This window comes from Sphaerodactylus townsendi, linkage group LG01 (genome assembly GCF_021028975.2).
Source record: "Sphaerodactylus townsendi isolate TG3544 linkage group LG01, MPM_Stown_v2.3, whole genome shotgun sequence".
Taxonomy (NCBI): Eukaryota; Metazoa; Chordata; class Lepidosauria; order Squamata; family Sphaerodactylidae; genus Sphaerodactylus; species Sphaerodactylus townsendi.
The window spans coordinates 45739778-45756310 of record NC_059425.1 but is presented as its reverse complement, the minus strand read 5'-3'; the positions used below and the strand labels follow the sequence as shown (position 1 = coordinate 45756310).

General features: G+C 46.6%; 1 protein-coding gene across 1 annotated transcript in view; it reads left to right on the top strand.

Annotated features, from left to right (window-relative positions):
• Positions 1 to 15278: 15278 nt before the first annotated feature.
• MAL (mal, T cell differentiation protein) overlaps positions 15279 to 16533 on the top strand; it is a 39459-nt gene continuing 38204 nt past the window's right edge. Inside the window, exon 1 of the mRNA XM_048507911.1 lies at positions 15279 to 15495. Coding sequence (XP_048363868.1) covers positions 15409 to 15495 — 87 coding nt within the window. The 5' untranslated portion in view covers positions 15279 to 15408. The remainder of the gene's footprint in view (positions 15496 to 16533) is intronic.

Sequence of the window (16533 nt, the reverse complement as noted above, 5' to 3'; positions counted from 1 at the left end):
ATTCTTTTTCTTCTGGCACATAGCAAATTGAGACCCCCCCCTTTCCATTTCCATCAGTGCTACTTTACTGCCATGTAATTGACCAGGCTGGCCACAGGGTGTCTGCAGGGTTCTGTTCAAAATGAATAGAATCACCTCTTTTCTGGCTTCATCCCATATTGCTGCAGTTCCTTTGAGAAATATGAGCCATTTTCTTTAAATATTTGAAATTGGTTCCTTTAAGTTATTTTTGTGGTCTTTGAATGAGGACTAAATGCTCATTTTACAACACAAAACTTGAGGCGTGGATATCCGAGTACATTAATACATATGCTTTTCATTTAGGCGTGAAGTCACATGAGTTCAAACATTGGTGCATGTCCTGTAAAAACTTAGAAACTGCAGTTAGGAAGGATCACCCACTTTACCTTATCTGAAGTTCTTCATAGGGAGGTGGGCGGAATGATATGCAGGTGACTTTCAGTCTAGGCGACAGGTATGTATATTTACGTATCTGCATACTAGAATGAAATGCCAAGTTGAAATCAGACTTGAGATAGAGTGACCTTAAGAGATCATGAGGGCTTGCTATTATTTCATGACGTATTGTTTATGATTACTGTATATGTGTTCCACCTTTCTTACAAGGGGCTCATTATGGTATATGTGGGAGCTAACCTATTTATCATGACAGCACATGAACATGGAAAGCTGCCTTATACAGAGTCAGACCATGGTCCATGGTTCACATCACCTACTGCCTGGTCCTTTTAACTGGAGATGCCAGGGACTGAATCTAGAATCTTCAGCATGCTGCCAGGCTCAGGGCGACTTTCAGACATAATTTAACACCAATTCCAAAATCAATTTCAATACAATAATAATAATAACTAGCAGGCCCAGCCACGCGTTTCTGTGGCTGAGTCTGGTGTAGTGGAAAAGAAAGAAAAGGGGAAGCAAACGGTTCGAACATGAGTCATTGCACAATGATTGCAGGGGAGGGGCAAGGGGCCCCTCGGTTCCCTCCCTCTCTCCCATTCCCTTGCATGGCAACCCGGCCGGTCCCTCCCTAACGTTCCCCTTCCTCTGCTAGGGTGAGTGGGCCATGTGCAGGTGGCTGGTCCTGTCCCTTTCACTCCCTTCCCTTGCAGGCGAATTATCTAGCATAAAACACGCTGGGAGGCATGAGCTACGTTGTGTTCAAATTTCAGACTGCTTGGTCCCAGCAAACAAACCCTGGACCCTCCCCTCACTGCTTCCCCTTCCTCTGCAAGGGTGGGTGGGCCATGTGCAGATGGCCCGCCCACCCCTTTCACTCCATAAGGGAGTGGTTTTTCAAAGAGGAAGGCATGGTTTGGTTTCCTTGTATCAGAGAGGGTGTTGCTTTGAGTGGCCAGCAGATGTGGCGCTGTTGCTTGTGAACAGAACTGTCTGGTTCCAACTTCATCACCCAGGTGGCTCTGTACAACGCACAATAACTGGCACAGTTGTGACATGTACACAACAGGAGGTGTGGAAACAGTATGGAAACCTGGCCGCATGCGAATGTGACGTTGTGTGAAAATTTCAAGGCGATCGGTCCAGTAGTTTGGGAGATTACCTGTCAGCAAAAAAATGAATTGATAGATTTTTATATATATATACTAGCGTGGCCCGGCCACGCGTTGCTGTGGCTTATTGTGGTGAAATGGGAAAGGGAGACAGTAGCTTAATGCAAATCAGATTACGTAGAGACCAGCAGGTACATGCTTCATGCAAACACGCCAGCCTGATACTGTGCTGAATGTCATTGATGTGTGTGTCCACATTCCTTGGGAGGGGGGAATGGAAAGCGCACCCCTCCCACACATACTCCAGGCTGGCTGGTCATGATCGCTTTACCTGGGGAGTAAGGGTTTGGTTGGTGGCAATGGAACGTGTCGCCTTCTAGAGGAAACCCTGGCCTGACCTTGGGTGCGACGCATGGCCATTCAAAGTATGTCATGGTTGCTGTACTGAGCTTACTCCTGCAGCATTAATGCGTTGCCTGGTTTTCTCATCAGCAACTGTAACTGCAGTATTCAGGGAATCTAGGGTGCCTGGCCCCTCCCTCCCGTCCCTTGCAAGTCGCCCCTCACTCTCTTCCCTCCCTCCCTTCTCTTCCTTTGCATGCCACCCCTCCCTCCCTTTCCCTCTGCTAGGGTAGGTGGGTCATATCAAGATGCTGGGCCCCCTGCCTCCCCTCCCTTGCATGCCACAGCTCACTGTCTCCCCTCTCTCACTTCTCTTCCCTTGCATGCCTCCCCCACCGTCCCTTTCCTCTCCCTCCCTCTCTTCCCTTGCATGCCACCCAGTAGTGGGATCCAAAAATTTTAGTAACAGGTTCCCATGGTGGCGGGATTCAAACTGTGGCGTAGTGCCAATGGGGCTGAGCGGGGCACGACGGGGGCCTGGCCGGCCATTCCAGGGGCGGGGCATTACTGGGAGGGGCTGTGGCAAGGACGCAGCCGCTGTGCCGGTCCTTGGGTGGGAAACGAATGCACGCAGGCGCAGGCTGCCATGCACGCTGGTGCACCTCCTGCTAGACTGCTTCAAGTTCTGCGCGCTACTTCTGAGAGAAGGGGCGTAACTAAGGCAAAAATCACGTGACAAAATCACCCATTAGTAACCCCCTCTCGGCACACACAAATAATTAGTAACCTACTCTCGGGAACCTGTGAGAAACTGCTGGATCCCATCTCTGATGCCACCCCTCCCTCTCAGTGGCAGTGGAGGTTAAGAGCTCGTGTATCTAATCTGAAGGAACCGGGTTTGATTCTCTGTTCTGCCGCCTGAGCTGTGGAGGCTTATCTGGGGAATTCAGATTAGCCTGTGCACTCCCACACACGCCAGCTGGGTGACCTTGGGCTAGTCACAGCTTCTCGGAGCTCTCTCAGTCCCACCTACCTCACAGGGTGTTTGTTGTGAGGGGGGAAGGGCAAGGAGATTGTCAGCCCCTTTGAGTCTCCTACAGGAGAGAAAGGGGGATATAAATCCAAACTCCTCCTCCTCCTCTTCCTCTTCTTCTTCTTCTTCTTCTTCTCCTCCTCCTCCTCCCCTCTCCCTCGTGTGTATGTGTGTGTATGTGTTTCACTTCCACTCGAGTTACTGCCTATGTGCTGTTTCCACTTCTCATCTTTGGCCATCTGAATGAACATTCTAAGGGCACGAACATTCTAAGGGTGACAGTTACACACAGGCCCCTCCCTGTCCTTCACCAGGGAGCGCCAGGAAAAAGGCGTTTTTACCTGGGCCAGGTATGAAATTTCAGGTATGTGAACATCTGAAAACACTCTCGCCTGACTGACTATAGTGGCTGGGAATTTTCAGAGGAATTGGCCCAGCAGTTACTGAGGTACCCTGTCATCAACACATACACGGTTAGCTTTTGATATAGATAGATATAGATGATGATGATGATGATGATGATAATAATAATAATAATAATAATAATAATAATAATAATAATAATAATAATAATAATAATAATAATAATAATTGACATAGCAGTCCCCGGTGACAGCAGGGTCATTGAAAAAGAACACGAGAAGGTCACTAGATACTGCGATTTGAAAATCGAGCTTCAGCGTCTATGGCACAAACCAGCTGAGGTCATCCCAATGGTAATCGGCACGCTTGGCGCCATCCCAAAAACACTAGGGCAGCACTTGAAACATCTTCGAATTGACAAAATTAACATCTGTCAAATTCAGAAGGCAGCCCTGCTGGGATCCGCACGAATACTACGCCGATACATTACAACTTCCTAGGCCTCTGGGCGAGGCTCGAATTGTAATGAAGGCCAACAACCAGCTAAAGATCTGGCAGCTGTGAAATCTACAATAATAATAATAGCAACAGCAACAACGACAACGACAACGATAATAAATAAAAACACAAACTATCACTGGTGAAAAAATTGGGTATCCAAAGGATCCCCATATTGCCTAAAAATATCAACCCTGTCCCATCATACATCTGACTGTTGCCAGACTGATCTAGGGTGGACCAAGGAGACCTTGTCTAGAATCACAGAGTTGGAAAAACCCCAAAGGTCATCAAGTCCGTCCAACCCCCTGCAATGCAGGAACACGCAATCAAAGCACTCCTTCCAGATGGCCATCCAGCCTCTCTTTAAAAAACCTCTAAAGAAGGATACTCCACCACACCACAAGGTAGTGCATTCCACAGTAAACACAGTGGCATCTCTACCCACCTCAGAAATCCTTGGGGTGCCTAGCAGTGCAGTGCCAAAATGGGAGCACATTGGCTTAGGGCACTCCAAGGAGAAAGAACAATGCTTCTCACACATCCTTCCTGACAGGATTAAGTGAACACAAAGACCTTGCCCTGAAGAGAGTTCCCATCTTCAGCTCTGGATCATACACCCCAGTGAAGACAATGAATGTGATCATGTGCTTACCTGCCTAGTGTTATACTAACTAAAGTTTCTTCCTCTAATACCTTTAACAACCACCTCATTTACATTGTCATTGTCCATTAGATCAATGACCCAACTATTAAAGTTGGTGTCTCTTGTCTTTCCCCAGAAAAGCAGGAACTCTGCCTGGGAGTCTAGGAGAATAGGGATTACTCTGCATAACCCTGAGGGTCCCCTTTTCCTTATGAAAAGCCCCCTCTCCAAGTAGTCAGAGTTCAGTATCTCTGGACACCTCACTGTCTGTAATATCATTCCATAATACATCATTCTTCCAGACCTAAGCGCAGGTGGCTCAGTTCTGTTTATCAGACAATTCTGCTCAGGGGCGTAACAAGGCAGCCCTGGGCAAACTGTAGCCCTGGGCAAAACCTGAGTTGGATGCCCCCCCCCATGGACGGCCACTCCACCACGACCAATTTTTTTTTGCATCAGGACATTGGTGCCTTCAGGGGGCACAGTTTTAGACATATGGACCCTCAAAGGGGGTACCCCATCCCACATTCTTTGCTAAGGAGATGGGGGCTACCCTTTTGAGGGTCCATAACTTTGGACCCCCTGAACCAAACTGCACCAAACCTTGGGGGTGCCATCATGACAGTCTCCAGATGATACTCTGAAATTTTGGTGATGATACATCCAAGAATGCCCTCCCTGCAGGAACATCCTGGGGAAATTTGCCCAAGAATCTTTGTTTGTGCATTGGAGTTTTCTGCATTGCTGTCAATGGGAAGGTTTACTTGCAGGCTGGGGGGCACATTTTTGAAGGCACAGTCTCAAAACTTTCAGGGTCTCATCAGGAGACTGCCCTAATGATTCCCCCCAAGTTTGGTGCAGTTTGGCTCAGGGGGGCCAAAGTTATGGACCCTCAAAACTGTGAAAGCCCCCCCATCTCCTATTAGCTCCCATTGGAAACAATGGGGGATGGGGCACCCCCTTTGGGAGTCCATAACTTTAGACTCCCTGGACCAAACCTCACCAAACTTGGGGAGTAGCATAAGGACAGTCTCCTGATGATTCGCTGAAATTTTGGTGCCGCTAGCCTAAAAACTGCGCCCCCTGCAGGACAGAAATGGAAAACCACTAAAAATACCCAAAAACGAACCCAGCATTTTGATGCCCCCCACAAGGTGATGCCCTGGGCAGCTGCCCACCTTGCCCAATGGTCATTACGCCAGTGATTCTGCTCCAGATCAGGTGACCATAACCCTTACTTCCCAATTTCCTCATCTATTCCTATCCCCTCACAACTGCTTATATCCTAGGACTGAGTGTGTGTTCTGCTGCTTTGATTTTTATTGTGTGCTTGTGTGCCCCTAAATAAATATTGTTTGCTTGTGTATCCCTAAATAAAATTGTTAAACTTTATTCACTCTCCTGCAAGTTTCTTGCAAAAGCTGACTCCAGTATACATAAGTAATCAAGGTTTTCCATGACCTCTAGCTAAGCCAAAAGTCTGCTCCTGCTATTTCCCCACTCTAAAAGGGAGAGACTTCCCACCACTTCAGGTAACATAACCATCACTATCGGGATGGGGAAGGGGGCAGAATTCAGGGTGTTTGTGTGTGTCCAGCTGGCTTTCTTGTTCAGTGTAGTTGATAGACAGTTCTTTGTCTGTACCAGGACATAAACACAGCTGCCCTGAATCACAACAGCAACCACAATTAATATGATTAGCCAGCTCAAATTTCTTCCATCAGGCCTTAATTATTTGCAGTCTACCTTCATCATAGGTGGCTGGTTCATATTCAAAGACTAGTGGTTACCTCGCTGGAATGTTCAGACCCAGACTGTGGGCTCACTTTCAGTTGCTTTGGCTGTGACTTCTCGCCTCCAAATCCTTCACACTCCCAGGAGGTGGGAGAGGGGGGAAGAGGAACAGATCCCAGAGGGATTTCCAAGGGAGGGGGAGGGGTTGCCAGCAGTTCTTTCAATGCAACACCAGTGTGCCCTGGTGAGAAGGGGGAGGAATCTGATGGCGAGTGGAGTGTGAGGGGTACAGCGAGGGACCAATCTGGAGGCAAACTGGAGAGACCAGCTGCACAGTGAAGTGGACCACAGAGGTACCCATGGCAGCAGCAGAGGCTGCACTAGGTAGGTGGGTGGCAGGGCCAGCACTCCCCCTTCACCCCAAATTGTGTACTGTGTCTCCTGGCAACTGGCTCCATGGCAGTGCCACCTCCTCTTGCCCTCAGCTTGCCTAGTAATAGGCCCAACAGTGTGCCCCGACCACCTCTCACTTGCCCGTCTTGGGGCTCGCTGCAAGGTTGGTATGAGCAGAGGTGACTGCAGCAGCCCTGCTCTCTCCCTAGGCGAATGAGGGAAGGAGTAGAGGGGTGAGGCTGTGGACAGTTGGTAGCGGAAGAGCCAGCCAGCTGGTGGCTCCAGCTCCTCACTTGCTCCAGCAGGGAGAGGCCAGATTATCTTCTTAAGTTGCACCTGAGGTTTAAGACCCCTCTGCCCCACCTCACAATGCTTTTGGACAGCTGGGTGGCAAAATGCCTTGTGTCACCTCATGACTGACATAGAACATTCTATCACAAAGCACACTGCTGAAAAATGAAGTAAAACACTGCAATCAGATCCTTATAGCAATTATGTCTGCCTCTGGCTACTCAGAGTCAACTTAAGCTTTTTAAGTTGTATGTTGTTTCACATAACTGAATGTACAAAAAAAAAAGAGAGAAAGAAACAGGATCTGCAGCACAAACCACCTGCACTGTTCTTTCTCCCAGAGATCTCTGGGCAGTGCCTCACATTGCCAGCTTCTGTGAACCAGCCCCTCCAGCTGCCTGTGTGAGAAGCAATTTGATCTAAAGTGATAGTTTAGGCTGGTACCATGCTGCTCATTTCTACAGATCTGATTCTGTATAAGACAAAAGCAAGTTGGGACATTAATTAATTATTATTGTTGTTGTAATAGTTGTTGTTTTCAATGGGCTGTTAACCTGCTGGTCACGATGACAAATGGCCTTGTGGCACCTTATCAAGATTAACAAATGCAGTCCAGCAATAACTTTTGCCAATCTCATGAAAACTGATGCCACCATAAATCTGTTAGCTGCAAGACTCATTGTTTTGGCTGCAGCAATCTAACATGGCTGCCCCCTCTGGAATGTGCCTACTGGCTCTGGTCAGGGACTGAGCCTCTCCCCTCCTGTCCTAGGGAATGTGGTTGACCCAGTAGAAGTACCTCAAATATGCAGATGAAAGAGATAAAGTGTACAATTAACTGCAGCAGGTGGGACCCGAATGGTTTGTGATGGAGAAAGCAGCTTGAAGGAGCAACCCAATTTTTAGTTTTTTTTAAAAAGTAGTCATATGAGCAGCCTGATGCCAGACCTTTCTACTCTATATTGCTGCAGCTAGTCATGTTTTGAGTGAGGGCTGGAATCCCAAGCAGTGTTGGCAGCACTTTTGTGTCACTGTTCTCTTCCACATATGTAAGAATCTCCCACTCTGGGGCCAAAACCTCCATACGGATGTATATCCAGCTTTATCAGTTATGGAGTTAAAAGAAAAACAAGCAAAAAATGTAACCAGTATAAGCCTTGTCTCAGTTAACCATTAACTACCTCTATTAATAGAAGAAACTCCCAGGGCAGAACCAAATGTAGTTCCATGACCCTGGCCCATTTTTCCCCCTCTGAAAATAACTACCTCTGAGATGCTTTTACCCTCTTTGGGGGGAATTTTTTTCTAGCAGGAATGAACATGCAGCAATGATGGGGTTGACTTTGATGGGAAATTGGGGTGAGGTGAAAGGGTTGAATGCCAGCTCTCTCCTGTGTTGGTGCCTCCCTTGAAGTTGTAGCCCTGGAGGTTTTATTCTGGTGGTTTTTTAAAAATAAATTACTTGGAAACAACAAGATTACAGAACAGTGTTTAATGTGTAAGCCCACCCTCAGTCTGAGGCAATCATTCAGGCATGGAGGAAGTCAGAGACCATAACATATGTGACCTAAGAGCCATTTCACCAAGGGTACATTGTATTTATTTAAAAGAATTATGTTCCACACTTTCCACCTGTCTAAAATGGATAGCAACATAATAGAGTAAACATACAATTTCAAAATTTCAAAAACAAAATTAAAACAGCAGTGATTATTATCTGATATTGACTCTTGTGTCTCTTATAAGATGGTACTCTTTGCCCTGGCAGCCTGGAAAATACAAACCAAAGAGCTCTTAAAGAAAGCCATCAGGCTGTCTTGTTGATCTGATGCATTAAATTGTGATGTCCCCTGGTTTATTTTGTTATGCATTTCTGCAGATCTAATTTGGCTGAAAAATTTGATTATTTTGTGTTTGTATTTCTACTAATGATGTTTGGGCTTCCATTTTGGGTTATAGTTCTCAATAGCAGAAACTGAGGCTGAGATGTTTTTGAACGGCCTCTTCAAAAGGTTAACTGTGCAGTAACACTAGTGTGCCTGTGCAAATGGGGGAAAAACCCAGGAAGGAGGGTTTTCCTCTGAGACACGGATAACATCACAGCACCATCAGGAAAAATACATTTTCAGAAGCCCTGTGTGGCATAAATGCACTTGAGGAGACAAGAGGAAAAAACCCAAAACAACAGGGGGAAAGTTGGTGTGTGGAATGATTTCACAGAAAACGTTTCCAAGTCATAAGGTCTGTGGTAAGCTGTGTATGTGGAAATGGCCTTTAAAAAACAGTAGGTAGTAAAAACAGTAGTATAAAATCAGCATAACAGCAGATATAAAAGCAAACACCATGACAGTGGAGAGAGAACACAGCCAGGAAGAGATAAAATCCCATTAAAAGCCTGGGTGAACATGAATGTTTTGGCCAGATACCCAAATTTATAATCTCCTGAACCCACTCAACCAGCCCAGCCTAGCCTAGCTAAAAACTATTAGCATGGGGGTGGGAAGGAAGGGGAGCCAAGGGCAGAACCTAAGTGAGAGCTGCACAGTTCACAGTAGGCCTCACCAATTGAAAAATCTGGAGTTACTATGAAAATATAGGATGCAAATACCAGATGAAATGAAGCTCAAATGTAGGGTTGGCCAGGATGGGGTGGGGGGTGGGGGTGGGGAACAGTCTGCTTGCTCCTGTTTCTTTAAAACTGGTTTGAGATGCAGGAATCCATGGTCTAAGGCTGGGGTGAGTCAAGTTTAAATCCCTACTCAGACGGCCTGATTATATGTTACATTTTCCTCACATCCTTTATGGGTCCTGGTTAGGGCTCCCAACCTCCAGGAGATCTCCTGGGTTTACAACTGAGCTGCAGGAGACAGAGAACTGTTCATTTAGAGGAAATGGCAGCTTTGGAAAGTGGAATTTATGACATTATACCCTGTTAGTCCCTCCCCTCCCTGAATCTTGCCCCTTTTAGGCTCCACTTCCAAAATCTCATGGTATTTTCTCCAGTGGAAGTCTCGTTGTAATCTCAGGAAATCATATACATAGCTTACTACAGACCTTGAAAGGTGTTCAAGGGCCCCACAATTAGAAGATTAGCTGATGAATTCCCCTAAAAGTTGTGGACCTTTGGCGTGGCCCCTATACTGTCACCCATGTCTTAGACCCACTTTCATACAAAGTCCAATGTGGTCCCACATGCTGGCAAAGGAAGCCCCTACACATAAACAATTTGAAACGGTGGCATTCCTGGCCAGTAGTGACGGGACTCCTACTAGATCCCTTGGACTTGCCTGTGTGGAAGTAACCATAGGCCCCAAGGGAGGAAGGGGACACCATCCCCCAGATATACATGTAACTAAGCACATGTCAACAGCAGGAGATGACCAACATCTTTCAACAGTTCCCCGGGCTGCTCACAAAAACATTGGGGAGGACTACCTGTGTCTGTCATGAGATTCAGACAGAGCCCCATCAGGTGGCACAGAGTGCTTGGCAGCCCATCCCACAACAATGTTGGGCGATTATAGATCAGGAGGTAGAGAAGATGCTGGACATGAGGGGAATAGAGCCTTCCAAGAGTGCAAGGAGGAGCCCCATCGTGCTGGTTCCCAAACCAGATGGGACAGTGCGATTTTGCATTGACTACAGGGAAGTGAACTCCCTGGCACAATTTGATGCATATTCCAATTGGGTACAGCATGGTTTCTGTCAGCCCTGGATTTGACAAAGGGGTATTGGAAAGTACCCATGAATAAGGGGGACAAAGAAAAGACCGCCTTTGCCACCTCATGAGGTCTCTTCATATTCCGGGTCATGCCATTTGATTTACACAGGGTGGTGGCAATCTTCCAGTGGCTGGTGGACACGGCGCTAAGGCGGTGCCAGGCCTTTATAATGGCATATATACAGGCTCAAATGGAAATCCCATCTGGAGCACTTGCGCCAAGTGTTCCAAGCCCTGCAGGAGGCCGGTCTTGCAGTCAACCCGGCAAAAAGCCACCTTGGCTTCCAAGACCCCCACTATTTGGGGTATGTGGTGGACCATCAGGTGTTGCAACCCAGCCCAAGAAAGTGGCTGCCTTGGACAGTTGCCCCACCCTGGTCACCAAGTGCGAGCTGGGCCGGTTCCTGGGGCTGGTGGGCTACTATGGCAAGTTTCTGCCCTGCTTTGCCAGTAGGGCCGCCCCACTGATGGACCTCTTTTAGACAATCTGCCCCAACAAGCTTAAGTAGGGCCCCAAACAAGAGGCAGCATTCTGCGTCCTGAAAAGTGTGCTGTTGCAGGCGCCGGTGCTGTAAAACCCTGATCCTTGCTGGCCGTTCTTAGTACAGGTTGATGCCTCCAGCAACAGCCTCTGGGCGGTTTTATCCCAGGTCTGGGAACATCCCATACTATATATCAGTCGAAAACTGCAGATGGCCGAGCGCGGCTATGTCATTGTTGAGTTAGAAGCACTAGCTGTGGGTCATTGGGACATTAAGATTCTATCTTGAGGGGTGACAGTTCACGCTGGTCACTGATCATGTGTCCCTCCAATGGATGGCCCACAGGAAAGACCATAACGCCAGTTATAATACATCTCGTACATCTCATTCATAATTTAATCCTTCACGCCACCTCACCCCAGATCTCCCTTGCCCCCCCTCACATGCGGGCAAGACAAGCCCAGCATGGGAAAGGGATTCGTGGGATACCCAGGAGGCCAGAAATAGCAGCCCGCACCCACCCCCCGGTGGATCAGTTGCAGCAGAGACAGTCTGGGCCACCCAGTCAGCAGCCATGCCCAACTTGGCCATCGCAACAATAGCTGTGGCCAGGAGGATGTCTGTGGAGCTGGGGAGGCTGCAAACAATGTGGTAAGGCACTGCCTCCCAGAACCGAGTTGGGCAGCCTGCAGGGCTTTAGGCCTGACTCAAGGAGGGGTGGGGCCTGAGAAGAGCAGCCTGGCACCGGGATGGGCTCACATCATCAGCAGGGGGCAGGATGCCAATTGGGGAGGTGAGCTATCACCGGGATGGGAAGGGATAAAAGCCAGAGAGGGGGAGAGGCATGGGAGAAGAGCAGCATAGCAGAGTGGAGGAAGAAAGGAATGGTTGGAGAAGGAGAGGAGGAGCACAGAGAAGACCAAGGAGGCAGAGGTTTAACAGCACAGGGTCAGAGGCAGGAAGAGGAGAGACGGGAGTGGAAGAAGGGCAAGGAGGTAGAAGCTGTAGGGACAGCAGCCTTCCCCTAGGACAAACTGTGAGTTAAGAGGCTCAAAGCCCCTGACCACTCCCCTGAGCCCAGAAGTCAGGAAGGGTCAGACACCACCCAGGAAAGGGGAGGGTTTTTTCACCAGCCGAGGCCCAGAGGGCTGCCAGTCATACTCACAAAGAACTTGTAAATGCCCCACATCCTGATTCTATCAGCGAACCAGCTAAGTTACATGAACCTCTCTCTCAAACATTAATTTAACGTAACCAGCTCCAGGTTTTGACACAGTGCTAGCCATGCAGATGGGCTTCTTACAGTGGCCCAGCATCACTTCTAAATTGGCCGCTGGTTATTAAAGAACTGTCAACCTTTGTTTCAATACTCCAGGCTCATCCAGATTTTGATTGCCCTGATCTTAATCTCATCAGCGCAATCCAAACCTCATCAAGACTTGGATGCTCCCAGGTCTTCATCCAATCCAGTCTTTTTCCATAGCATTGTTCCTGCCTGGGAATGGAACTCTGCTTTGTTTTTGGAAAATAGCTCCTCCAATCATAGCTAGAGGGTTGACTTTTCCTATAACTAGCCCTCTGAAAAGAGGACAATTCATCTTTGGATCTTGTTATGTTGTGCCCAACATTTTCATGTAGCTCCCGCTTCCTTGGATCTCTTCTAGATTGGTAAATATTGCCCTTTTCTCTACACCTCCTTCTGTTCCCTCTATTGATCACCTGTCTCTACATCCTAGCCTCCTTGAATCTCTCTGTGTGTGCATTTGCATCTTGCTTGTATATTTTACTATTTTTAATCCTTAATAAATTTATAAACCTTCTCATTAATCCTGGGTTTGTGTGGATTTTTAAGGGGAGCAACCTCTGTGTAAACTGGTACAGACCCCACCTGGCCTCTTGTAACACAGGACTGTCTCCAGCTAATTCCCCAACTAACCAGGGAACAGACCAGACCAATTTGGGTAAAACTGTGGGACAAGGGACCCTAAGGAATGATATAAAGAGGGACTGCCGCAAGAAGGAGTTGGTGGAAATTGCCAGTTTAGTCTGTAAACAACCCATAGTCATTTTTATTTAACTTAAAGCATTTTTATTTTGTTGATTCATCCAAAAAGACTTGCAAAGTCATTTGTAGATTGACATTAAACAATAAAGCCCTCACATTAAGCAACATAATAAAATGTCATAATACATCTCATACATAATACATCTCATACAAAAGAATCCAGCTCATAGTAATGAAATTCCAGTCTCAAATGTTTCCAGAAAGAGACCAGTGAGGGAAAAAATGGGCCTGTACTGAGTCAGCCCACCATTCTGTCAGTGTTGTTATTGTATGCTCTGACTGGCAGCAACTTTCCAGAGTAACAGGCAGAAGTTTCTTGCATCACTGACTACCAGATCTTTAACTGTAAATGTTTGGGATTAAACCTGGGGTTTCTGGGATGCTCAACCACTGAGCAACACAACCCTCTGCTAAATTCTTCAGTGTTGGGGACATTCTCATAAAAGGTCTTGTTTCTAGTGCATCCAGCTGAAGTAGTATTCTGAGCTTCCTTGGCAGAATTTAAAGAACAAGAGGACACTTATTTGTTGCATTTACTTCCTGACACAGTGAAAGGGCCATCGGGCACCCCACCTGGATTTGCCCCACTGAAGAAGTTTTCAAAGAAGAGGTGTTTTCATTATTGACATTTTCAGTTAAAGAGTTCTTTAAGGTCTCCCCTCCCACAAGGCTGGCTCAGGACTTTGGGGGCAGCAAGATGAGTCCAGGAGATGACAATGGGTCAAGGGACATGTGCCGTCTCTGCTGGATGCAAGGCAGGCTGTGGAGTCAAAGGGCACATCTAACACCTCGAAATATGCCCAGAAACCTATGCACATATTCAAGCTTAATTTTGACGGGAGAAGAAGGTGAAAATGTTGGCCAAAGGCTTCATGAAAAGTGTAGGGTGGCTCTGAGTGCTGTGTAAAGAAGAAAGATCAAAAGTCCAGGTGTGAAGCCGCCCTATGAATACACATTTATCTAAAAGAGTTTCTGTAACCAAACACAAGCTGATTGTGCTTCACAGCGATATCTGGAGATAACCAATAGATGATGTCAAATCAGATTATGGTGGAATGAACAGAGCTAAATATAAAGGCACCAGGTCCCTAATGGGACAGAAGGCCAGTGGAGGGGCTGAGTGACTGTGTGACATTCAAGCATTGCTTCTCCCACCACAGCTGCTTTTCACTAAAACAGAGACTGTGGAAGATATGATGAAAACTCTCTAATGAGAAGGGCAGTTTGAACCTCTGCTGGGCAGTTACTTTGAGAAAGATGACAGCCATGCTGTAATCCTTGTCTACCCCCTCAGCTCCTTTGAGTTACTGCAGTCTTAGACTGAAAATGAGGCCCTTGCTAGGTCTCCTTCTGAGTTCCAAGGGATTCTTAAAAGCCTAATTTTCAGGTGCCTAAGGTCCTAGTTTGGATTGGGACTATGGAGGAGAGCTAGACTAATAGAGTGTCCATGAGGCTGTTTCAGGGCGAGGGGAAAGCTCTCCCCATGTGCTACAATCCAAATCTGGGTCATGTGTCCCTTAAAATTAAGTTCCAAACACTGAATTTACAGTATGTGTCAGGTAAAGGCTTGAGGTGCAGGATGCTAGATTCCACTTAAATCATCTCAGGACCTGTTCACTCTGTACATGCTTGGAGTTGTACAAGTCCTTTTTTTTTTTTTTAAGTTGCTTCTTTTCAGGAAATCCTATACTTTCTCAAAGTCACTCAGCACAAGGTTTTTGAAAACAGGCTACCTAATCCAGATTGGTTTCTGCTTCATACTAATGGCAGCTATTAAGGTCCATTCACAGAACCATCTCAGCTTTAGTGTATGCTATCCTGTGACATGACAGAGTGCTTGAGCAATAAAAACAATATTATTTACTAATATTGGGCACATAGCAGAAGGGGGTATAGCTCTGGAATTCCAGAGAAGTTCATTTACAATGAACAAACAAGTCAATAATTAGCACAACATGACTTCATTCACTCTGGAGGTTGGCCCGCTATAATCTTAGCTCTATAGCCGCTGCACCCAAACCAAAGCAATTTGGATTTTTAATTACGTTTGCTGCATTTGCCTTCTAGGCATGACAACAAGGCACTTAACACAATATGAGACGATTAAAAACCAGAGAAGTCCAGGGCACAGAAACACAAGAGAGGTATTTCCAACTGGTCAGACACACCTAAGCTGAGATCCTGCCCTGAAGGGCGGGCAGTATTAACATATTGGAACAGGTAAGAACTTACCTGCCCAAGAGCACAGAAGGAAGAACCTGGAGCTGTAGTGTGAGGACTTGTTTAGTGAGCCTGGAAAGTAACCAGCAAGATGTCTTCAGCAACAACTTCTGCCTCCTTACCCAGCGGCATCAATGTCCTGGCTTCTTTTCCAGATGTTCTCATTCTGCCTGAATTTGTGAGTATGACTTTAAAAAACAAACCAACAACAAAAAAGCCATAGCTCAGTTCTGTGGATAGAATCTGTCTTCCAAAAACACTATCTTCAATCTGCTTGTATCTCTTCTCCTAAAACAACTTTGCTAGAATAAACAGTGAATAAATCCCGGCAAACTTATTTTCTTTTAAGAAGTACCGACAAAAGCTAAATGAGCAGGTGTGTCATTTTTCCTGGTGCAGATTTGATTTAGGCAACCTGAACTCCTGCTTTTGAACTCTTTTGCCCATTGATTCCTCTTATTCTTTGACCAGAGCAGGGTCAGTTAGTGGCCCCCTCTAGGTTACTCTGCTGCTAACTGTGCCAGCTTCCTTAAATCCAGGTGGTGTGTGTAGCATTCAGGCAGCTAATTACTAAGCTGAACTGGTGGCCTGCACTAAAACGAATCTTCAAGGTCCACTGAGCATGTGGCTTACTGTGAAAGCACGGCTTGTTGCTCTGATTTCAAGAGCTGGCAGGTGCTCGACTACTTTAGCGGGTAATAAAGCCCGCAGCACAAACTTGCAAAAGACTTGGGAAAAAGACTGCTGATTTGCTGAATGAAAGAAACATCTAGAAAAAAGGCTGCTGAAACTTGGAGGTCTGAAGGAATGGATAGGCTTGCCAACATCCTGATAGCCTCTGCTGTTGTGCCTTCTACAACTTGTATGCTCCTGAGTCCTAGTAGAGGATGATGTTCTTATAGCTTAATTTCCATTGCAGGCAATACTTTGCCATTTTATCTTTTGCTAAAAGCACAGTGAAAAACCTACATTTCTGGTTCTTGCATATACTTACCTTTAGAAGGAAGATGGCTGTGGTTCAAGGTCAGAGTTATCAGGCGCCTTGGGTGGATATAGCACAGGCAGAAATTCAACAGGTGATGCTTTCAACAGACATCGCTGTCTCTGCCAACAATTTTTGTATCTGAAGGATAGCCTGTTTTGTACGTTCCAAGGTGTTTGTTGGGGGCTTGGTATGGTCTTGCAGACGTTTCAGATGAGGGTAGCATTTTGGGTT